Source organism: Manis pentadactyla, chromosome 6, assembly GCF_030020395.1.
Source record: "Manis pentadactyla isolate mManPen7 chromosome 6, mManPen7.hap1, whole genome shotgun sequence".
Classification (NCBI taxonomy): domain Eukaryota; kingdom Metazoa; phylum Chordata; class Mammalia; order Pholidota; family Manidae; genus Manis; species Manis pentadactyla.
The window spans coordinates 119,962,793-119,987,570 of record NC_080024.1 but is presented as its reverse complement, the minus strand read 5'-3'; the positions used below and the strand labels follow the sequence as shown (position 1 = coordinate 119,987,570).

The 24,778-nt window shown below is 33.5% G+C and overlaps 1 protein-coding gene across 5 annotated transcripts in view; it reads left to right on the top strand.

The window, feature by feature from the left end:
- Positions 1–24,778, top strand: part of ESCO1 (establishment of sister chromatid cohesion N-acetyltransferase 1) — an 86,512-nt gene that overhangs the window by 41,063 nt on the left and 20,671 nt on the right. For all 5 annotated transcript variants that reach the window (XR_008998314.1, XR_008998313.1, XM_036905797.2 and 2 more), the window contains exons 3-7: positions 132–2,275; positions 6,195–6,309; positions 9,240–9,300; positions 10,508–10,622; positions 13,315–13,446. Coding sequence is in view for 3 of the 5 variants with exons in the window: in XM_036905797.2 (XP_036761692.1) it covers positions 725–2,275; positions 6,195–6,309; positions 9,240–9,300; positions 10,508–10,622; positions 13,315–13,446 (1,974 nt within the window). In the remaining 2 variants the exon portion in view is untranslated. The remainder of the gene's footprint in view (positions 1–131; positions 2,276–6,194; positions 6,310–9,239; positions 9,301–10,507; positions 10,623–13,314; positions 13,447–24,778) is intronic.

Below are 24,778 nucleotides of genomic sequence, written 5' to 3'. Positions count from 1 at the left end.
TAAGTATACAAGCTAAATAATTTGAAAGGAGAAGTTAAATTTTATAGAATTCAAGATTATTTCTGTGTAACAATTACCATTGTCATATTGGATTGTACAAAATTTAATTTTTATTTTTTAAAATTTTTCAGAAATGGCAGCACAAAAGGAAATCTACGTTAATAGAGTATTTTATTAAACGAAAGAGGTTAGGTAAGAACTTTACACCAACACACTCAGCAAAGAAGGAAAGAAACGTGTTAGCTATAAGACATGTTTCACATGAATCAAAGTCCAGTAACTGTAGCTGTAGATTTCAGAAGGAAAAGGTTTTCAAAAACTTTGTCATATCGAGTGAGTGATCAATAATTTTTCCAGTGATAGCACTAGGCCTGAAAACCAATATTAACTGAAAAAGTAACAAAAGAAATTGTACCTGAATTAAGTTTTTTTTCACAAAAAGTTCTAAAAATACCAAATTAGAATTAAATTTTCCTCAAATTTTTATTGCCTTGTTCAGAGTAAAGCAAATATCTTTCAGCCTTCATGCCAGCTTTTCTCATGTCCAAGGAATGACAGAAACTTTACTTGAAGCAAACTAGTATTTTTGTTGAAAATGTACATCAGCATCAAAATCAATTTTTAAGACCTCCTTAGTTAATAATACTAGACATTCAGCATTCACATCTACCAGGACAAATAATTGTCTCAAAAACTACTCAGAAAAGGAGGACCCCACTCAGGAATGATGTCCATTCAGGAGAACTCAAAAGAAAATTCCTCCAGTGTTACTAAAAAAAGTGAAGATAAGAATCTGGAAACACAAATTGAAGGTTCTCAAAAGAATCTAGCAAAAAAATCGGGTCCAAAGGAATCTATAAAGTCATCGGTTAAGTCTTCCAGTGAAAGTAAAATAAATCAGCCTGAATTAGGAACGTGCATGAGTACAAGGTCAGCAAAGGCAGCATCCAATGATAAAAAAGCTAGTAAATCCATTACTAAAAGTATGGTGACTGTGAAAGAACATTCACAACAGGAATCTACAAAAAAGAAGAAGTCATCTCAGAAAAAATCAGTGCATGAAACTCCTAAATCAGATGAACAGCTTAATCGGAGATCACAAAGACTGCAACAGCTAACAGAGGTTTCAACAAGGTCTTTACGTAGTAGAGAAATTCAGGGTCAAATTCAAGCAGTTAAACAGAGTTTGCCACCACCAAGAAAAGAGCACTGTAGCAATACTCAAAGTAAATCTAATAAAGTTAAAACAAGTCAAAAACATGTGAAAAGAAAAGTATTGGAAATAAAGTCTGACTCTAAAGAGGTTGAAAATCCAGTAATTCATGAAGTAATAAATTCTCCCAAAGGGAAAAAACGGAAAGTAGAGCATCAGACAGCACATACCTGTAGTTCTCAGTGTACAAAAGGATCTGGAAAGTGTCTTGAGAAGAATACTAGAAAAGAGGAAACAAAATCTGTGCCTGTAACTTCTGAGATAAAAAGATCAAAAATGGCTACTTCAGTCATCTCTAAGAAGAATGAGATGAAGAAGTCAGTTCTTATACAAATGAATACTAGTGCAAAATCCCAAAAAAGTCCACAGCCATCAGTGCCTGAACTAATTGTAGATAACGAGCTGGAGCAAGCAGGAAAGAGCAAACGAGGTAGCATTCTCCAGCTTTGTGAAGAAATTGCTGGTGAAATTGAGTCAGATACTGTAGAAGTAAAAAAAGAATCTTTAGAAGTGGAAAGTGGAAAGGAAGAGAAGCCTACAGAAATAAAATTGGAAGAGACTGACCTTGAGAGACAAATACTTCATCAGAAGGAAACAAATCAGGATGTTCAGTGTAATCGTTTCTTCCCCAGTAGAAAAACAAAGCCTGTGAAATGTATACTAAATGGAATAAATAGGTCAACTAAAAAGAATTCCAGCTGGACTAAAATTAAGCTCTCAAAATTTGACTCTGTGCGGCAAAATAAGTTGGATTCTCAAGTTGCCCCTAAGTTGGGCTTAATACGAGCCAGATTTTCACTACCAGCATTAGAAATGCATCATACAGTGACTCAAAGTACATTTTTAGAGACAAAACCACATCATGATAAAAATACAGCTTGTCAGGACGAAGTGAGAGAAGTAAATTTTGAAGAAGTTAAAATTAATGATATTGAAGTTGAAATTAATAAAACCATAGAAAGGGCTCCTGAGAATTGTCATTTGGATAATCATAGAAAACCACCTCCTGATCCACCATTGGATAACCGCATGAAAGATTCTTTTGAATCAACACCAGATAAGGTAATATATTTTCATTATGCATAGTAGAGGTGTCTGAATACTAAGAAATAAGTGTTTACAATATATTCAAGCTTAAGAATTAAGTCATAAAAGACTGAAGAGTCATTTGTTAAGGTATTCTTTTCAGTTGTTAACAGTGTTACAGTACCTCAATCTTGTAGTGAGTGATAAAACCTTTTTAGATTTCTCACATATATATGAATGCTCTTATTGTTTCCTCTTCACTCTTCATTTTTATTTTGTGTAAAATGTAAGCTTGTTGAATTCTAACTTTTTATTTAACAAAATGATGTCTGTGTCCTCTTTTCTATTATAACTACAGGAACAATGTTTCATAGTGATAAAAATGTAGAACTTAAAGTTGTGCCCAGTTTGGACCAAATTGTTAAAATTAATTTCAGCTGGCAAAAATCAACTTTTTTCTACCTGATAAAATTTTAGAAGTAACATTTCTAGTAGTAGGGATGCCTTTTGGTTTGACTTGTACTACCATTTTGAACATTTGGCAAATAAAATGTCTGAAAGATATAAATAATTCAGTCTCTAAGAATACAGTTGTAGTGGGCAAGAGTTTTAAAACGGAAAAGTAAACTGAAAAACAGAATCTAATAGGAGGAAGAAACTTTAGCGATTATCTGAGGGAGTAGCTTTTAAACTTTATAAAAGCAGCTGATTGCATTTCTTTCCAAATTAAATCCAAATTAAATTAAATAGGTAAAAAAACCAAGATATAAAACCAATAAGCAGAAATTTTATGTGCACAGAATTGTGGATCTCTATAATACAGATTTGAAAAACTTTACTAATTTGTTTCAAGTATTTAATTTTATAAGAAGAAAACTGAAATAAAGGAATGTGATTTGGTTTCACATGTTTGGTGGCAGGATTAGAATCCAGGTGTTCTGATGTCAGCCAAGCATTCTTTCTACAGTGACATATTCTGAACACTAGAAGAGCCTTTGAGGAAAAAAAAATCTCATGAGTAGAGAAAAAAGTCATCCTAAAGTTTTGGGAGTGATTTAAAATTCTATCTAGAGGCATTTTGGTCTAGGAGCAAATTTGAATGAGTGAGGAGTCTAGGCTTTATGCCAGAAGCCATTAAAATAGATCATTGTCTATTCTAGTGAATTACATGTCACAGTGAACTTAAAGGGAACAGACACCATATGGTATCCTTAGATTTTATTTTCTGTACAAATGGGCATGAGAGCATCAGTTAAAACAAAGTAATAGTATATTCAAATAGTAATGGTAATTAGAAATAGTGATTAGTAAGAGTAATAAGTGCAACTTTGCAGAAATTGGGGGGACTTTCTATTGAGGGTGTACTTTATCAGTAAATTGATAGTTATATGCCAGATATAGCTGGAGAGTGTATCTTCTGACTCTTTGCTGCATAAATGTTTTTCAGAACTCAAAAGGCAGGCAGTCTGTGGAGAATATATTAAACAAGAAGTGTAATCCATTTCTTTGGACTAAACTGTATTGGTCTAGAGATACACAGACTATATCTTTTCAACCTTTATTAATAATTGCTTTTACTGAAATGTGCTCTGGATTTTTACTATTTCTCTGTCTTGAGGAGCATTATCAGAAACAGCCCTATGAAACTTATGCTAAAAATTTTACCTTTGAAAATTTTTGAGTTTCAAACATTCAGAGTACTACCAAGACTAATATTATACTTGTGTCTACTACCCAAATTTGGCAAAAATTAACATCTTATTGAATTTTGGGTCTTTACAGATTATAAAGACCCAAAGACCATTGCAGATATAAAGACCATACCTCCCTCTTTTTTCCATTCACCTCTTTCCCCGAGTTAAACATGTTCCTGAAGTTGGTGTGGATCTTTTCTGTTGTTGTTTTGTGATTTCACAGTGTATGTATATATTGTATTTATCAGTAAAGAAGAGTTAACAGTGTTTTAAATGTTTATATAAAGGCTGACATGAATTGTATGTGTGTGTGTGTGTGTATACATATATAATTTTTTTTGCAACTTGTCTTGTGTGATAAACACTTGATACTTATTGGTATGTGAGTATTTTAATAGCTGTAAAGGAATATACCACAATTTCTTTATGTTTTCTTCTGTTAAAACACTTAGGTTGTTTCCAATTTTTTCACTAATATCGACAGTATGGTCACTATCACAAGTGTCAGGAAATGTGGTCATCATGTCATTTTCAGAAACTGAGTGCCTGCTATGTCTAAGACCCTGTGCTAGGGCTACAGAAGATAGGTTTCCTGCCTTTAAGGAATTTACATTGTAGTAGTCACTTAGAGATTTCTCTTCATCCTGTAAACACTGAGAGGTAGCTTAGTTCAACCATCATAATAACTTTTGGTAAATGAACACTGCCTCTTTGTTAAGCAGAGGAGAGCTTCATATAATTCTCACTGCAATCTACTGTGAATTCTGTTACTATCCACATATTAAAGGTGGGGAGAGTGAGACTTGGAGAAAAGTAACTTAGTTTGAATCACATTTTAAGTTAGTCAAGATTTAAGCTAAGATTGGCTGGCCTCAGAGCCTTGCTGGATTGATACTTGGGGGAGGCAGGAAAATGTTAAAACAAACCTTACATCATTTGAAAGCTTGTTCTGTGGCTGCCTGTAATTTTACTCTTTTAATTATATGGTGTCAGTCTCAGCAATACTGAGAAATAATGATTGATAAGGCTAGGTATCTGGTAGACTTCTGTGAATTCTTTGGGCTGAATTTAAATTATTCAGAATTCATGAATTTTAAAGCTCATTTTATGATTTGTTTTTTATACCAGTAAATTACTAGTGTCTTATTAGTGGGGATTAATTAGTAACATGTTTTTAATTTTTCTCCTTTTTCAATAACAAGAAATACTTTTTTTCTCAAAAATATAATATTCAAAAATAATGTTAAATGTTCATTGTAACAATCAACACACACACACACACACACACACACACACACACACACACACACACACACACAGAGTGTTAATTGTTTCCTTACTCATTTCCGTTTCTCTTAGATAGCCACTGTAGTATTTTCTTTTGGTGGTTACTGAGTATCTGTTTGACCAGATTCTCATTTAGGCTCTTGGGAATACATAGATAAACATAATATGGTCTTTGCTTTTATGAGTTATCGGAGGTGAATCAAAAACAGGTAACTCTTTCAAAATAAGGAGTGGTAAGGGCATGAAAGAGATAGAAATGAAGTAGATGGAAAATTATTCCAAATTTGGGGAAAAGGATGGGAGAGTTTGGGGAACGCTTCATGGAATAGGTTAATATTTAAGTGATGGAGTTGAGTTTATACAAGGGAAAGGTGTTCTAGGTCAGCACTATCCAGTAGAAATATAATGTGAACCAAATATACCATTTAAAATTTTCTGGTAGCCACATTAAAAATAAAAAAGCTGGTATAATTAATATATTTTATTTAACCTATCATATAGAAATACTATCATTTTAGAAAAATTTCAACAATTTTAGAAATTGAAATCTCTTACTTTTTTTAGTACTCTTAAAAATCTGGTGATTTACATTTACAATATATTTCAAATCAGTCACACTAACCACATTTTAAGTGCTCAACAGTTAGATATGGCAGTGGCTACTGCATTGGACAGGCAGGTTTAGATAGATGAAACTCAGAAAAAGCATAGAGCCAGGCAAATACAGAATGTATCTGTGGAAGAGGTAAGTTTTGCAATCTAGTATTATGGGGAAAGTGGGAGCTGATGCTGAGAGGGTAGCATGTGGGGGAGATCATGAAGAGACTTTTAAAGCAGATCCCTGTGAATTACTCCAAATATACAGTTTTATCTTATATTTCCTAGTATGCTAAAATGCACTGAAAGTGTATTAGGATAGGATCCAGAGGTTGATAGAAAATCAGATATTTACATTTTGAATTATATGTGTTCAGAATTTCAGCAGATGTTTGGAATCCAAGCTTGAAAACAATCCAGTGGAAAACACCACTGCTGTATCAACTCTGCTCAGTCAAGCAAAAATTGATACTGTGGAGAGTAAATTTCCAGGTAATACTTTGAAAATGTTAATTTGGATTTCAGTGTTTAGAGATATTTTTGTCAATATGACAGGAAACTATATTGACTACCAGATAGACCTGCTGAATTTTTCTTAACACCATTGCTTATGTTTTTCAAATGTATGATTATCACCATTTTTGGGGAGATAATTGTTTCTATTGACTGGCTTGTTTAAAATACTCAAATGTGATTCTTTGACTCTCTACTGAAAGTTCTTTTATTTTAAATTTTTGTTTGTGACTTACTCTGGAGAAGTGTTACTGATAAGAATTGCTTAAGTTAGTGGTAGCAGTTTATTTGTCTAGTATAAATGACTGTGTTTTCCCACTTCAGGGTCTTATCTTTAACCCTTAGTTACTCAATTTCCCATATTAGTTACTCTGTTTTTGAATTAAGGATTTAATAGATGCTGCAATTTGTCCACTTCTGCCATATAAAATTTTATTTTTGTACTTTGTAAAAATGTTTTGACGATATATTATTTGAACTGTTCAATGGAGATTTGCTCACCTGCATCAGAAGCACCCAGGTGCATAGAAAAAAATGCCTAATTCCTTATTTCTGTCTGCTGAGGGAAAGGTATATACTTGGAGCAAAATATACTGAGAACAGATAATTTATTCCTTCATGTATCATTTAACCTTTTGTCTTAGTGGGAGAAGGGGAAGTATATATGAATATGAGAAGTGCATTTATTCATTAGAAAATAGAATGATTATTGCATTATTTATTGTGATTACAACTACAGAGACCACAGTTTTTTTGTTTAATTAAGGTATCATTGATATACAATCTTAAAAAGGTTTCACATGAGCAACATTGTGGTTACTACATTCACCCATATTGTCAAGTCCTGCTCCACACCCCACTGCAGTCACTGTCCATCAGCGTAGTAAGAGGCTATAGAGTCACTACTTGTCTTCTCTGTGCTATACTGTGTTCCCCATGACTCCCCTACATTATGTGTGCTAATCTTAATACCCCTTAATCCCCTTCTCCCTCCCTACTCTCTTTCCCTTTAGTAATCGCTAGTCCCTTCTTGGAGTCTGTGAGTCTGCTACTGTTCTGTTCCTTCAGTTTTGCTTTGTTGTTATACTCCACAAATGAGTGAAATCATTTGGTACTTGTCTTTCTCTGCCTGGCTTATTTCACTGAGCATAATACCCTCTAGCTCCATCCATGTTGATGCAAGTGGTAGGATTTGTTTTCCTCTTATGGCTGAATAATATTCCATTGTGTGTATATGCCACATCTTTATCCATTCATGTATTGATGGACACTTAGGTTGCTTCCATATCTTGGCTATTGTAAATAGTGCTCTGATAAACAGGGGTGCTTATGTCTTTTTTTTTTTAACATTGTAAAATGTTTAATTAGTAATTTATTAAGTTTACCTGTCAGTTGATACTTTCTGTATGAAGCCTTTGAAATGTTTTGAGAGTTTATTTACAGTCACTGAAAGCTGTTGGTTGCATAAACCTTACAGGTAATTACAGGCTCCTTAAACTCACAACATACAAGTATTTCAACATTTAAATAGAAGCCTATTTTCTTAAAGAGTAATTTCCTACTTTCTCATAAAAATATAAAAAAAGACATTTAGTTTTAAAAAACTGTATTTAACCCAATCAAGATTTTTCTACCTTTCCAAAAAGTTTTAAAGACATCACAGAATAATGTGATGTTAATCCAAATAATTTCACCACAGCAAAGTATTTTACTTATAAGAAATATTATACAGTATTGCTTTTTAACCTTTCATGCTAGATTTCAATTGTATATACACTATGTAAACACACCAGATTAACCCATCATTCATATTTATGCAGTAGACTGTCACATATGACCAGTTACCATATAAGCTGTCATACTGCAATTGAAAAAATGGGAAAATGAAATCTTTATGAAAGCTTTAAAAAATCTCAATAAAAGGCAACTAACATCACCCAAATTTTCTGTAAAAATTACCTCTTCTACCTTCTTCTTCATGTTGAATGGTATCTTTTATAGTGTACAGATATTTATATTACTTAATTTAGCCTTTTAACTGACTGTTACCTTTTTTGACACTGAACTTACCAAAAGTCACCAAGATTAGACTCCTAAGTAGTTTCAGAAGTTTGTTCTTTTTTGGGTTCCTCTAGAAGGATTTTCCTCAGAAAGGGTAACTGTAAGAACCAATGTGCTTATGTCTTTTTGAATCAAGGATCTTGTTTTCTTCAGGTAAATTCCTAGGAGTGGAATTGCTGGGTCAAATGGTGTTTCTGCTTTTAGTTTTTTGAGGAACCTCCAGACTGCTTTCCTCAGTGGTTGAACTAATTTACATTCCCACCAGCAGTGTAGGAGGGTTCCCCTTTCTCCACATCCTGGCCAGCATTTGTTGTTTCTTGTCATCCAAAAGACAAGACACCTAACTGGTGTGAGGTGATATCTCATTGTGCTTTTAATTTGCATTTCCGTGATGATTAGCGATGTGAAGCATCTTTTCATGTGCCTGTTGGTCGTGGGAATTTCTTCTTTGGAGAAGTTCTGTTCAAATGCTCTCAGCCCATTTTTTAGTTTTTTGAGGACACAGTTTTTTTAAAGAAATGCTTTCATTTATTTCCATTTAGAGATTATAGTTATACAAGCATTTAAACAATTTCCTTTATTTTTCAGTGCTAGTAATTACTGGTGAAACTAGAGGTAAATTGTTTATCTACCATTAGATCTCTTTGTAGTTCCATAGAGCTTTTCTGCCTCTTTGAAGAGTAATTTCTAGGAAGGCGGCTCTAATTTTATCAAATAGTCTTTATTAAAAACATTTAGTGCGTTGAGTTTTTGGTTTTTTTTTTTTTTTGGTGTAATGATTTTCAACTATTAAATGGAGAGCTAACACAAAGCTTAATGCATAACACATTATCTTGATTAAATTACAGGTTCAGCTTCCAAACAGCACAGTGTATTCAATAACCAGACATCCAAGACCAGTGATAACAGGTAAGATATTAGTTTAATATACAGATAAATTTGAGAACTGCAAAAAGGGAAACTAAGGCATATTAAAGTTTTTTAAAGTTTGGCTGAGCAAAAATCAATTTGAATTGGGTAGCATAGCATCCAGTCTAGCAAATAGAAAGGAACTCTGGGGTATACAAAATGAAAGCCTTTATTTATAGGCATTAGGGAGTGGTAACAAGGAAGGCAAAAAAGTGGGTTGGTTATTGCAAAGTAATGTTACTTTAGGGGACAGCAGGGTTTTATTAGGCAGATTACCTGATAGAGTAATTCAGGTGATTGTTGATTGACTGGTTTAAGATTACATTTCTGGAAGAGTTGAAATTGTACTTAAGTCTAGGTTTGGTGATGTGGGGATTACCTAAGGATTTGATACATTCAGCTTTAGTTTGGGGGATTTTTCCTTAAAAATAATGACCCTTAATTTTTCAAGTAGGAGGATGGTGATATCAGAAGTTCTCTTTTCATTATACTTTTTTCAGTGCCTATACATACTGCTTCTATACCTTTTTTTTTTTTACTTTTTATAATATAAGCATCTTTTCTGTCTTTCTATCTCATTCTTTTAAATTCTGCATTAGGTTTCATTGTTTATCTAACAGCTATCTACTTTATAGACCTTTCAATTGTTTTTAGTTTATTCCTATCAAAAAATGTCCTCCAGTCAGCATATATCTTTGCCCACTTATGTGATTATAGGATAAATTCAATTACAGGACTTGACTTGTATTGCCAAATTTCACACAGTCTTGCGTCTTTTTATATTCCCAGCAACAGTAAGTGTGCATCTTTTTGCAAATGCCTCAAAATAGTGGGTGTTATCAACATATAAAAAGTATTTTAAGTAGAGTAAAAGATTTTGTTGCCTTTAATGTCAGAATTAAACTAAAACTTACTTATTTTGCTTTGCTGATTACCAAAAATAGTTTTTAGGGCAAACTGTAGTGACTCCAATGGCTAAAACTGTAAGCTTAAAATTTACTCAAACTATAGTAGGTGCTATGCTTTTTGTTTATTTGTTGAAAATTAGTAATTTCCTTGGGTTTCCCCCCTTGATTTTCAAAAGGTTGTATTTTTCCCCTTGGTGTTGAAATTTGTCAGTGTGGTATAGAAGATAAATTTTATTTTTCCTTCCAGTAATTTAAGTGATTAAGAATCTGTAATGTTTAATAGTTTTGTTTTGTTTAAGGGAGATGCCACCAAATCATTTTTGGCCTAAGTGTAATTCGCATTTGGAGATAACAATTCCAAAGGACTTAAAACTCAAAGAAGCAGAAAAAGCTGATGAAAAACAGTTGATCATAGTAAGTATACATCTTGACCTTTTTAGTGAAGTGTTGTTGTGTCTTATTCATGCATATTGTTAAAGAATAAATTCCTTTTCTCTCCAAAGAGCCTTTTTTTTTGTGGTCACATAAATCTTCATTATGGAAATATTCCTGGTATCATTATTAACCCCTCTTTCTCCCCAATAATGAATACATCCTGTAACAAAAATTCAAGCTTCCATCCTTTTAGTTTTATTTGCAACAGATTGACACTTCATTTCATATTTGTTACTTTCTTAAATCTACATTCTTTTAGTACTTGGTTTAAATATTAAAATCACAAGGAATGTAATATGTAAAATGATTTTAGGTATCTGTATCTTAGTATATGTTATTATTTTAAAACTATATTTTATGAAAGATAACTGGTAGCTAATTTGAGGTAGAACATAAATACAATTTGCTGGAAGGGTGTAAAAGAGAGGGAGATATTTCATTGATTAAAAATCAAATTTGAGTGAATGCCCACAGTATAATAAAATGAAGGGACCCAGAATAACAGAGACATTTAATGTAGATCCATGCAGTAGGATTTTGGGGGGCACTGGATGATTAATTCTGACTTTATTATGAGAGAATTTAGAATCTAGAAAAGATGTGCAATAATTGTCTAGAAATTTCTGAGAAAGATTACTAAGGGAAAAAGTTGTTTCATCAAATTTAATGTTTCTGTTGTCAGATCAGTATGATAGTGAAATAGGATTAGAAAAGTAGATTGTAGAGCTGCATTGTCCAATATGATAGTCACATGTGGCTGTTGAGCACTTGAAATGTGGCTCATCAGAATTGAGATAGGTTGAAGTGTCAATATATGTACCACATTTCAAACACTAGTACAAAAAAAGTATCTCAGTAGGTTTTTTATGTTTAACAAATGTTGAAATTATAATATTTGGGATATGTTCCATTAAAAAAATTATTAAGATTAATTTCACCTGTTTGCTTTTGCATTCTTTAATGTGGCTACTAGAAAGTTTAAAATTACATGTGGATCACATTTCTATTGGTCAGGAGTTGATGATGGTGATCATGTTAATGACTGTGTTTTGAATGCACTGTTCCATGTGCTCAATTCATATCAACGAGGTTAAGCCTTATAAAAAAAAAGTACAAGATGGGTACTACTATTATTTCCCACTTAACCAATGAGGAAACTGAGGCAGAAATGTTTACTCATTACTATGAGAACTGCCAGAGATTTTATACACTGATGTTCATTATTTACAATAGCCAAAGGGTGGAAGCAACCAAAGTGTCCATCAATGAATGAATGGATAAACAAAATGTGATATGCACATGCAGTGGAATATTATTCAGCCTTAAAAAGGAAGAAGATTATGACACATGATGCAACACAGTGACCCTTGAGGATATTAAGCTAAGTGAAATTAGCCAGTCACAAAAGGACAAACACTGTATGATTCCACTTTTAGGGGGTACCTAGAATAGTGACATTCATAGAGACAGACAGTAGAATGGTGGTTTCCAGGAGCTGGGAAGGAAGGGGTATTGGGAAGCTGTTGTTTAATGGGTATAGAGTTTTTAGTTTGGCAAAATCAAGAGTTCCAGAGATGGGCTGCACAGCAGTGGGACTGAATTTAACACCACTCAGCTGCACACTTAAAATTGTTGATGGTAAATATTACATCTTAACCAGTTACACATTATTTTTGTAAAAACTGCCTGAATAAATTTTAGGTAACATTTCATTCTTTTTACCATTTGATTTCTCTTTGCTTTTGACCCTAGTTATAAAGTACTAGAAATATTGTTATCTTAGATCCTTTTTTTTCATTAATTAGTTCATACTACACAGTTCTAGAGCAGAAAGAGTTAAAGGAAATATGCTTTTTTATTTTATTATTCTTAAAAGTAGATCATAATTGCTGAAGTTTTCTTGTTGAGTAAGGACAGGAATAGAAAACGTTTTGTGAACAGTTACTATTCTATAGTATAAGTATGATTACCAGAGAATAGATGATTGTAGTCAGTCTTTTGTGCTTATTTAATATAAAGATAATAGAAAAAATTTAATTTACCTTTTCTCAAAGTTTGTGGTGACATCAAAATATTCTTTTTAATATCTACAACTAATGAAACCATTAAAGAGAACAGATTTTTAAGATATTGAAAAAAGGAGTCTATAAAACATTTATTTCCTCTAAACTTTAGCAATATAATTATTGCAGATGTTAAAAATACATTAGTTATCATTTACAGGTAATTTTCTATTTGGAGATTTAGGACTAAGATTGTAATGTTAAAGATATTTCTCAGTTAAGGCACACAGTGAGTCTGTGGCATCTTCCTGCACTGACGGACAGTGACTGCATTGGGGTATGGGTGGGTGGGGACTTGATAATATGGGTAGATGTACTAACCACATTGTTTTTTCATATGAAACCTTCATAAGAGTGTATATAAATCATACATTAATAAAAAATTTAAAAAGATATTTCTCAGTTGCTTTCAATTGTTATTAAGTGCTATGGAGCGTGTGATCAGATCACTAAAATGGAAATAATTCTTAATAAGATTGCACATGTCAACATTGAATGTTATTTATTATAAATGCTTTTCACTTTTTGTCCACATTATAGCTTTAGAGGCTGATGTTCTGGAATTACTCTTTTGGGAGGTAAAACTTTTGTTTGTTTTTTATAAATAGGATGCAGGACAAAAAAGATTTGGAGCAGTTTCCTGTAATGTTTGTGGCATGCTTTACACAGCCTCAAATCCAGAAGATGAGACACAACATCTGCTCTTCCACAACCAGTTTATAAGTGCTGTAAAATATGTGGTAAGTGGCATTCATGACTTCTAAAACACAGGTGATTAGATCAGGATCTTGAAGAGATGAATTGCCAAACTTAAGTCACTGAAGAATTTCTGTTCTTAGGAAACAATAACATATACAAAGCCCTTATTTTAAAACAAAGCCAAGCATAAAAACCAGCTAATTTATTCTGGCTGGTTTATGTTGTGGGATTTTTTTTAATGTAACTTGTATTTTTAAAGTAGTTATTGTACCTCTTCTAACAAGTAATGCTATTCAATTGAGTACTTTTAAAACTTCCTTTCATTTAATAATTATTAGCTATTGATAGGCCTGTTTATATATACCTTGGCACAACTTTTTATTTGAGAATTAATAGTGATATATATTATACCAAATAGATTGTTTTGGGATTTCCTTTACCTTCTCTCTGCTATCATGAGTTTTTCTTTATAAAACTAAAAATGAAAAATTCTTAAAGGTTAAGACCTAAATTTGCAATATACTTAAACAAAAAGTCCCACAAAGTAAATATGTTTTAGTATATACTTTTTAATGCATGTGCATTTGAGACATAATGGGTTTAGTTTAATATTTTTTTCTGGAAATAGAATTTTAAATAACTTGAACCATTTCAGATATCTTGTGAAAATAGTAATTTAATATACTTGCTGTTTACCCATATCTGAAATGGAATCTATTTTTATCCTATGCATGCATGTTACCTTCAGTACTCTACACTCACATTTAATAAGACCTCCAGGATATCTGAACTGAGATGACCAATTCATTTCATTCATGCTTTTATACAGGCATCCGATGTTGGATTACTTAAAGATCTTTACTGGCGTTAGTTAAATTCCTATTCTTACCTTTGGTTGAAGGGTTCATATTCATTGTTTGATTTTTCCAGTTAATTCTACCCAAAGTAGGTCAGGTTTTCATTTTCCGATTCCCTAATATGGCGATCTTTATATTTCTTATTTCATCTGCATTTTCCACACACACTTCCTCCTACCACTTAACTAAATAAAATATAAGGTGTGTGGATATAGAATATCTATAGCTAGATAATTGATTTATCATTTGAAATTTGTAGTTTTGCAATATGGCTATATTAATATCCTTAGAACTTGAAAAGAAAAACAGTTCTGTAATGTAGTTAAATTTATAGGATATTTCTGAGGCAAAAATATTTCACATTATTTTACATACATGAATCTGGTACAAGTTAATTTAAATAAGTTCTCAATTTACATTTTTTGATTTTTGTGTTCACTTTCTAAAATTATAAAAAGATTAAGTTTAAAAATCTTAGTTCTTCATCATAAGGGAAGTTCTTCATTTCTGAGAGGAACAGTGAAGAAATCAGTTAGGAAATATGTACTCTACTTTTCCACAGTACCAAGAGAAATTTGTATATGGAGCAATGTGGAGTCATCACCATTTAAACAGATTCTGGCTCTTGCAAAACTGTAAAGCATAGCAACTTAGGGAAGATTGATTCCTGCCCCAGAACCCTTCCTTCCTGCCCTCTCCACCCTGCCATACAACACTTGATGGGACAGAGCTATGGGTTATTTTATTTATTTTTAAAATAAGCTCAAGAGAAGGAATTGAGTTTAGCAGTTAGCCATCCTTTGCTAACATCAGATCCGTATTCTTTTGCTGTTTTCAAATGTAGGTATACATAGAATCTAAGGTAGAAACTTCTCCAAAGCATTGTAGCATTCTTTTTTAGTGTGTGGAGGGAGGATAAAAAACATACTTATAGTGAAGATGTTTGGCTGTGATTGAAGCTCTGGATTTTGGGTGTTGACATTATTGGGCATCCAGTACTGTGTTTTGCATTTAGCACTTTTTAAAAAAATTGAGGTACAGTTGAGTATTAAGCACTGACGTGTTTTGACAAAACATCTGATTTTTTTTAATGCCAGTTTTATCTTTTGTGTGTGTTTCCTGGAGAGAAGCTGTCCATTTAAAACAAATTATAGCCAAAGCACCAAATGAAGTCATATGCTGTAATTTGTTTTAAATGGACAGTGTTCATGGACTGACAATAAAATTTTGTTCTAATTAAAAGTGTTTAAAAATAGAATAAATAACAATGAGTTTCACTTTTTCAGTTTTAATCAAACATTCTTAAAGAATAAGTTAGGTAGCTTTTCGTAGGGTAGAAAATCTCCCTTAGACATGGTAATAATCTATGACAGTTAAAAATGACTAAAGACCTGTTTTCAGAAGATTAAAATAATACTTAAATTAGTCATAGTAGAAATTGATGCCCACAGAACCTGTTTTTGACTGACTAAAATATTTTCCTTGTCTTTGGTTTGGGGTAGGGGAAAGAGCGATGGTACCTCTGTTTCTCTGGTCCTTCATTGTGCCCCTTCTGCCTCATTGATACCATTTGAGGAAATGCATTTTATCTTACTAGAAACTATTTAAGAAGGAGTCTCTTGCTGCTTCATGGGGAGCCTGGAGTCAGCTTTAGACCTAGGAACACTTAAGTTTCCCTTCATGAATTAAGGTACTGCTTCTTGGAGGTGTGAATGGAAAGTAGGGAAAGTTCCCCCGTTGAACATTGAGACATGTTGTGAGGCCAAGAACCTATTCAGAACTCAGCTGTACTTTGAGCTTTTAGTAATGTAGAAGAGGAATAATGTTTAGGTCCTTTGCAGAGAAACTCCAAACTTAATCCTTATTTCTTCTGTCCTTCCTTATTTCCTTTGAATTCATTAACATCTGACTGAGTGCTCTGTGGAGGGCCCTACTCACAAGGCATATGAGCAAAGCCTTAAAGAAGTAAAAATTTAACAATGAAAGATTTAAGTACACTATTAAGGCAATAAATCAGTATTAACTATTAACTACTTATTAACTTTGCAGTTTAGAAGTGCTAATTCAGTAGAAGAATCCGAAAAAGGGTACATGGGTAAGAAAGAGTTAAGATTTAAATGGATATAAGGAGGTCATCTTTGACCAATAGCATAGTATAACTAATGAGAAAGCTTAACATCTTTGTAGGGAAGTAGATCTAGGATCAGACTAGAAAAATGCATCAAATCAGACAGATATTTTGGTTTTTGAATGCCACTGGACTTTATTCTTTCTGTTCTTTCAGATGTTAAAGAATTGTGAGCATGTTAAGTGATACAGTTAAGTGTAATGTTGAAGTAACAGTTTCGGTGCAATGTGGGAAGAGAAATACTACTTGAGTAGCATTAGGGAGGAAATGTATGAGGTGTGTGTAGTGCTGGAATACTATGGCATTGGCAGAAACAGAATATACTGAATGACAAGAAAAACTTTGAAAAAGATTTGACATATCCCTGATTGGCTACAGAGATGTACTATCCAGAATAGTAGCACTAAGCCACTAAGCCACATAAAATTAAAAATGCTTTCCTTCAGTCACACTAGCCAGTGCTCAATAGTTATGGGAGTTGGAGGCTCCCGTGTTAGTGTGGATGTAGGACATTTGTGTTGTCACAGGGAGTTCTGCTAGCTGGTGCTGCTACAGAAAGCTGCTTCAGCGAAATGATGATCCGTGATCCAGATCTTGCTTAACTTTTAATTTCTTTTATGTGAAATTGGAATACATGTGAATTTACTTCTGTATATTTTTTCTATATTCCTTTTGAAGATAATTAGGAAAAAAGAAACTGGGTATTAGAGAAAAGAGAAGTAAATAATAGAGCAGGAATAGAGATTTTAAAGTCTTGGGAATGGGAAAGAATCTAAAGCAAAGTAATGTTGGTCCTTAGAACTGAACTCTGGCATCATTGGGGAAAAGGAAGCAGGCATATTTGTAGGAGGGACTTAGAGGCAGGTCAGAGAATTGGTCTGAGTTTCATTGTTTTCCTACTAAAATTAAGGTAAGGCTATAGTATCTGTGTTGAAAGTTGAAAAATAGTCTTGAGAAACAGGAATTGGTAATGTAAAAATGACCAAATGTTTTATATCTCAGTTTTTGTTTCTCTATTCTCTGACCCTGGTTAATTTTTCTACTTTGTTGTGTCTTAAAGGCTTAGAATATTGTGGTATGTAAATTTAGGATGAGAGCAATACTTCCACATCTTAGTAATCTTGCTTTGGGATGGGGGGCTATATAGTAGAGGAAAAATGTCTTTAGAAAGAATGTTACACGCAACAAATTTTTACATTTTAAAAAAGATTTCACAAACTCTGGGAAGGTAGAACCTGTAATCAATCTAGTGGCAAATAAAAACCTCTCAAATCTGTTCTTCCTCTTCTTATCCCTATTCTAGAAATGGTACCATCATCTAACTTGTAACCTCAAGCTGAAAACATCAAAGTAATTCTTCAGTTTTCTTTTTACTGTACTTCTTATATTCAATCCATTAGTAAATCTTACCTTCAAAATAAATTCCACATCCTCCCTCTTTTGTCATGTCTACTGCTACTACTACTACTCTGAAGCAAGCTGCTATCATTTCTTGCTTGGGCCACTTGTGTAGTGCTTTCTAACTGGTCTTCCAGCTTCCATTTTTGTTTCCCTACAGTCCTTTTTCAGTCTCCACAACAGTCTTTTAAGAGCTTAAATCAGAATATGTCCTTCCTCTAAAATTCTGCATTGAACTCTCATTACATACAGTAAAATCCAGGGTCCTTCTATAGCATCAAGGCCTCACATTCCAGTTTGTCTCATCTCATCTCCTAACATTTCTTCCCCTTTTTTGCTATACTCCATTCATAAAGCTCTTCCTTTTGCTTCCAAACTCTCCATTCACATTCCATTCTAGTGTATTTATACTTTCCTTTACCTCCTGGAGTATTCTCTCAGATCTTCATACACTGGCTGTCTTCATTCTTGTCTTACAGTTTAGAGATGCCTTCCCTGACCACACAGTATAAAGTAGATCCTCTTGTCCCTGCTCTATCTGTATTGGTTTATTTTCTGTAAGTCATTATTGTACTGTAAACATTTACTGTATCTCCTACTGGAGTAGCAATTTTGTCACAGCACATGGATGCCCAGTTGTTCACCATTTGTTGAAAAGACTATCTCGTCTTCTGTTGGATCGCTGTTGCTCCTTTACCAAAGATCAACTGACTGTATTTATGTGGGTATGTCTCTGAACTATCTATTCTAAAGGAGATAGTCTCCCCCCCACCCTTTCCCTTTCTTTTGTCAGACAACTCTGGTTAAGGGGCTGTAATTGAGTTGGGTTGAAATTTTAGTTTTCCCATCCATTTTAGTTTTTAAAATTTTGAGGTTGGGATCAAGTGCCTCTCTCCAGCAGAAATTGAGGAGCTGAACTCCACAGATGAGAAATCTGTCTCTACCGTTTCAGCCCAGCTTGGCAGTATCCCATGGGAGAGAATTGGCGGAAAATTAGTCTGTGTTTGGAGCTCCCCCAGATTTCGGACCGCCATACCAGTTCACTTCTGGCCTTTAAAGAATTTGATCGGTTTTTCCTTGTCCCAGCAGGATACTCTTTTCATCCTCTGCCTGTGGCAGTCCTGCTTCTTTGTCCATGTTCCCAAACTTGGTTAATGTCTCAGGGATAAAAATGGCTGCTGGTCTCTGCTCACCTAGAAGGGGTACTTCACCGCTGGGAATCAGTACACAGCTTTTCAGTTCCTTCAAAGAAAACATGCCTTTTAGTTTATTGGGTGTTTTCTTATCACAACAGTTGCAGTGATCTTATGCCAAAAGACTTACGGGCTGAGGACATTTGGGAGCTGCATTTGTATTTGAGGGGAGGGGCAGAGGGAAGTTTGGACCATGAGTTTTTTTTTAAATCGAGCAGGGTCAATAATATATTCACTCACTAAGTCCCAAATGACCTTGAGATGAGATTTACATAAAAATATTTCTTATACACTGGGAATTTTTTGCTACCAGTTAAAAAGTACTTAACTAAATTGATAAATACTAACAAAGAGATATTAAGGATTCCTTTTGAGAATTACAGGAGAGAAAAGAATATCATAATTCCTTTTGTTTGACTTTTCATTAGGTCTGACTCATTTATATTTTACTAGAAATATTATTCCTATTGTAGTAGATTTTGATGTTGTAATTACAGTAGAATTTCCTTAGCAGACACAGTTGGGAGAATTGGGTCAGTTAATCAAAAAAGTTGATTCAAGTGGAGACCTTTAATACCAGAATTCCCACCTAACAATGGCTTAAATTGTAAGGGTACATGATACGTATTTTCTTAACAAGGAGTCTGGAAATGTTTAGTCTTAGGGTTGTTCCATACAGCAGTTCAACAATGTCATCGTGAATGGTAGCTATTTCTCATTCAGTGCTCTCCTCTCCTCTTCACAGCTGCAATTTCATGGTCTTTAAAGTATACTGTATAAGGTAGATACCATGTTCAGATTTAAAGCAGGAATGTTAGTTGGGGGACCTTTTCAGAAAGGGTCCTTCAAATGGCTTTTTTCTTTTATCAGTGAAGGACAGCATTTTCCCAGAAGCTGCTGCAAAGTTCCCTTTGTCTCATTCATCAGAACTGGGCTTGGTAGCCATCCTTAACTGTAAGGGAGCTGGGAAAGCAAGAACCTGGAAAAAATAAATAAGATAATGATTGGTTTATGCCAGTGGTTCTCAAGGTAGGGGAATGGGATGTTTGTTACATAACTTCTTTTAGGAAGCATCTGGAAATATGTGAAGAATATTGTTGACATTAGGTGGGAAGGGCCAGGCATGCTAAACTTTTTGAAATGCAAGTGACAGTTCCAAAGAAGGTAGAATGTCTAGCTTAAAATGTAGTAACAGCCCTGTTGAGAAACACTGGCTTAGACAAATCATGAGTCATCGTTGGGAACACACATACTATACCAGACAAAATGGGGCAAAACAAGAACAGGAAAGAATGGGATAGGCAAAAGACAATGTTTTCTATATGGTCATTACATAGTCTAAACATTTTATTGTAACTTGAAGCCTATAAAAGTATATTAAATATAATCGATATGGGAAAGGCTGTTTCTTTGAGTATTGATCCCGATTAGTTTAGCTTTGTTTTTCTCATATAAACCACACTCAGCCGTCCTTTATGATGTATGTGATTTAAAAAATTGAGCAAGAACTTAGACTCTGCAAAGCAATTTGAGAATCTGAGTGTAGAATCATTCCTGTTTTATTTCTGATTTTTAAGAGGTTCTCGGCCTACTTTCCTTTTTCACAGAGTATTCTACTTAGTTTCATTAAAACAAGTATCTTTGCTTGCTCATTTTATCAGTTTAGATAATATTTGATTGCATTTTATTGTTATAATAAATGAATTGGCATAAGCAAGTTTAGGAACAGATGACTGGGTAATGATGTCACTCAGTTGTTGAATACTCACAGGAGTTTCCTGGTCAGGAGTCAGATGGTGTCTTCAGGCATCAGTTGCTGTTACCCAGGGGAAAGTGAATGTTGGTTAATCCAGCAAGTTTATTAGGTGGACATGATTTAAGAAAGTTTCTGCCATATGTTAAATGTCTAATAGTACAAACTGAAAAAAACTAGACTTTTTTCCTGAATGATAAATTGGATTAGTTTAATAAAGACCAGATTTCATCACTTCATTTTCTTTTAGATTTTTATTTTTCTTAATTGAAGCTAATAAGCTCCAAATATTTTTTAAGATTCATCCATTTTATCCATGAAAATGTTTTGCTGTTCAGAACATAATAAACACCTCACATGAAAACCTCTTTCTTAGGACTTAGTTTTCACCATTTCCTGAGAAAAATCTATCATTGAAAAAAAAACATACATGTCAGGATGTTTGAAGAATACAAAATAAAACATTTAAAAATAGATGTTACTTTAAAAAATTTATAAAAGCAGTGTGTGTTCCTGGAAATGAAATTTTAACCAGTGTTGTAAAGTATAAAATGAAAAGTAAAAGCCTCCTTTCCCCCTACCCTCTTTCCAGTCCTATTTTCCTATGTTTAAGCATTTTGTGTGTTTCAGTGTTTACAATATAGCTAACTAAATCAAGCTATGTGTGCCCAGTTAATATGTATCTCAATCTGTATGTAAATGTGTTCATGTAAAAACTTCTTCCCTCCCAGCTTTTATTTTTATATTTTTATTAGCTCCCTTTAATATATATATATATTTTTTGTAGATAATTATTTTTTATTGAAGGGTAGTTGACACACAGTATTACATTAGTTTCAGGTGTACAACACAGTGATTCAACATTTATATATATGATAATTCTAGGTACCAGCTATCACCATACCAAGTTGTTACAATATTTTGACTATATTCCTTATGCTGTACATTACATCCCGGTTATTTATTTTACAATTGGAAGTGTGTACTTTTTTTTTTTTGTGAGGGCATCTCTCATATTTATTGATCAAATGGTTGTTAACAATAAAATTCTGTATAGGGGAGTCAATGCTCAATGCACAATCATTAATCCACCCCAAGCCTAATTTTCGTCAGTCTCCAATCTTCTGAAGCATAACGAACAAGTTCTTACATGGAGAACAAATTCTTACATAGTGAGTAAGTTACATGGTGAACAGTACAAGGGCAGTCATCACAGAAACTTTCGGTTTTGCTCATGCATTATGAACTATAAACAGTCAGTTCAAATATGAATACTCATTTGATTTTTATACTTGATTTATATGTGGATACCACATTTCTCTCTTTATTATTATTATTTTTAATAAAATGCTGAAGTGGTAGGTAGATAGAAGATAAAGGTAGAAAACATAGTTTAGTGTTGTAAGAGAGCAAATGTAGATGATCAGGTGTGTGCCTGTAGACTATGTGTTAATCCAAGCTAGACCAGGGCAATAAAACATCCACGTATGCAGAAGATTTCTCTCAGAACGGGGGGGGGGGGTGAGGTTCTAAGCCTCACCTCTGTTGATCCCCAATTTCTCACCTGATGGCCCCCCTGCGACTGTGCCTGTCTTAGGTTGTTCCTCCCTTGAGGAATCTTACCCGTCTCTGGCTAACCAGTCATCTTCCGAGCTCCCTTTAATATTTATAAATGACATTTGACTTCTTGATGTTTGCATTCTCCCCAGCTCTACCTTCTAATTCCTCAGTTGTAACTAAGTGTTCTGTAAGTATTATTTAATTCAGTGGATTAGTTTTCATTCCTCTTTTATGGATTGCAAAACTAAGGCACATAGAAGTTAAGTTGTTGGTTTCATAAATAGAGGCTTTAGTCCTTCAGTCATGCTGCAGTCTTTCAGAAATAAACACTGATGGGATACTTCCTGCACCGGACTGTGAGTGTGGGGATCACGGAGGGCCGACTGAAGTCTGGGCTCGTTGGGAGCTTCTGTTCTATATAGTGTGTCTCATTTTACACCTTAACTTCCCTGTCATCCTGCAACTCCAGATCCCTGTAGCTTCATCATCACTGGATCAAAGAGAGTTGGTCCTACTGTACAGGATTTATCAAAATAAATAGTTTTACTAGAGGAATAGAAGTTTTTAGGATCAAAGAGAATTGGTCCTAGGATACAGGATTTATCAAAATAAATAGTTTTACTAGAGGAATAGAAGTTTTTAGGGATTCTAGCTTCTGTTTATTCAGTGTAAATACAGAACCAGCAGAGTATTACTGAAGGAGATCCTGCTGTCATGGCAAACCTAAGAAATGAAAAGTCCATAAAGCATCTTTAGAATTGGGTCTAATTTTGCTAAAATAGAACTTAAATTCATGTATACATTCTTTGATTCCTAATTCAGTTTCTTAATGAGTTAAAAAAAAATCCACTGTATTATGAGGCTTTTTTTCTGAATACCTTCTTTCAAACTGAAAAATTAATTTAAACAAGTTAGTCTGTTTTTTATGGTTGTCATTCAAAACGGGATACTATAATCTGGAAATATTCTAGTTACGATAAATATCTGAGGTTAACTTTAGGTAGCATTGTGCTTAATTATACTTGAATAGACAAATTAATTATATCATCCATGTCTTGTTGATCAAACATGAATCAACATATATTTTCGTAATTTTTAAATTCCCAGAGGAACTTTTTTGTAAATTATTTGATGAAATTTTACATTGAAGAAGAAGAATAACAATAGTAAGTGGCATTAATTAAGGGCTTCTTGGGTACCAGGAGCTGATCTAAGCATTTTACCTATATTAAACTCCTCTTTAATTCTTTTAGCAAATCACAAAATAGTTAAAATTAATTTGCAAAGGAGGAAACAGAAAGAAGGATATGTATTTTGCCTAAAATCATATAGCTAGTTAAGTAATGGAGTTGGCTTTAGAGTCCTTGACTAGGTTTTTACTATTTTATTTGAATCTCAACAAAATATATTGTGTGTACAATATAATTTAGTTCACAGAAATAAATTGACCTTGGTCACTTTTACACTAAACTTCTCTCAGATAATCTTCTTTAGTGTTTTTTGAATTTTTAACACTACGAAGGTTTTGAGTGGCACTTGACACATTTTAGGATATTGTTATGTTTAAAACTGAAAATTAAAACCTATGATATGACATCATTTTTGGGGGCCATTGTATATCTGACCTAAATACAGCTGCCAAATTCATCTTCATTAGGTTCAATTACAGTCATGAAATCTGCTTGATTTCTCTGTTTCACCCAGGCATTCATGACCCTCAACATTATAAAATTTTTTTCTTCATCTACAGGTATTTCTCATAATTTCTTTTTAAATTCCCTTGTCTCTTAAGAAAATGTGATGTACTCATTGTCTTGTGTATGGCTCATAATTTTCTGCTTCTGTTTTTTAGTATTCCACCACCAGGAATGCCTTCCCATTCTCTTCTGTATCCTTCAAGCCTAGGGGGAATACCATCTCTTGGGTGAAACTTTTTTGGGTTTCTTTTGAATCCCAATAAGGGTTTTCTCTCCTTCTCTTAAAATCATTGTAACACTTTGCTTATATTCTGCCTTCTCTTGGAGGTTCCTGCTTCAATTTGATAACTGCTTTTTTGAGAATTCAGTTATACACTAAATATGCACATTGATTGTAAGACTAGTACTGGATTTATAAACATTGAAGTATTAAAAAAGCTTAGTTTGAATCAGCAAAAACTTCCTTTCAAGCATACAGTTATGTGGATTGTACCTTGTATTATAGACATTTGTGTACTATTGATTCTCTTGTTTGATTTATAATCTTGATGTCAGTGTGAAATAATAGAGAAGAATGTGAGCTTAATTAAACTAGAAAGATGTGGTTTTCTAGTGAGCTGCTTACTAGTTATATGACCATAGCAAGTTATTCAACCTTTTCTCTACTTCATTTTTAAAAAATCTATAAAACATTAAATAATATCTCATGAGGTAAATATTTACTAGGCTTATTTCTTATTCAAACATTTGTTAACTGCCTACTGTGTCCAGGACTACAGGGGTTTTT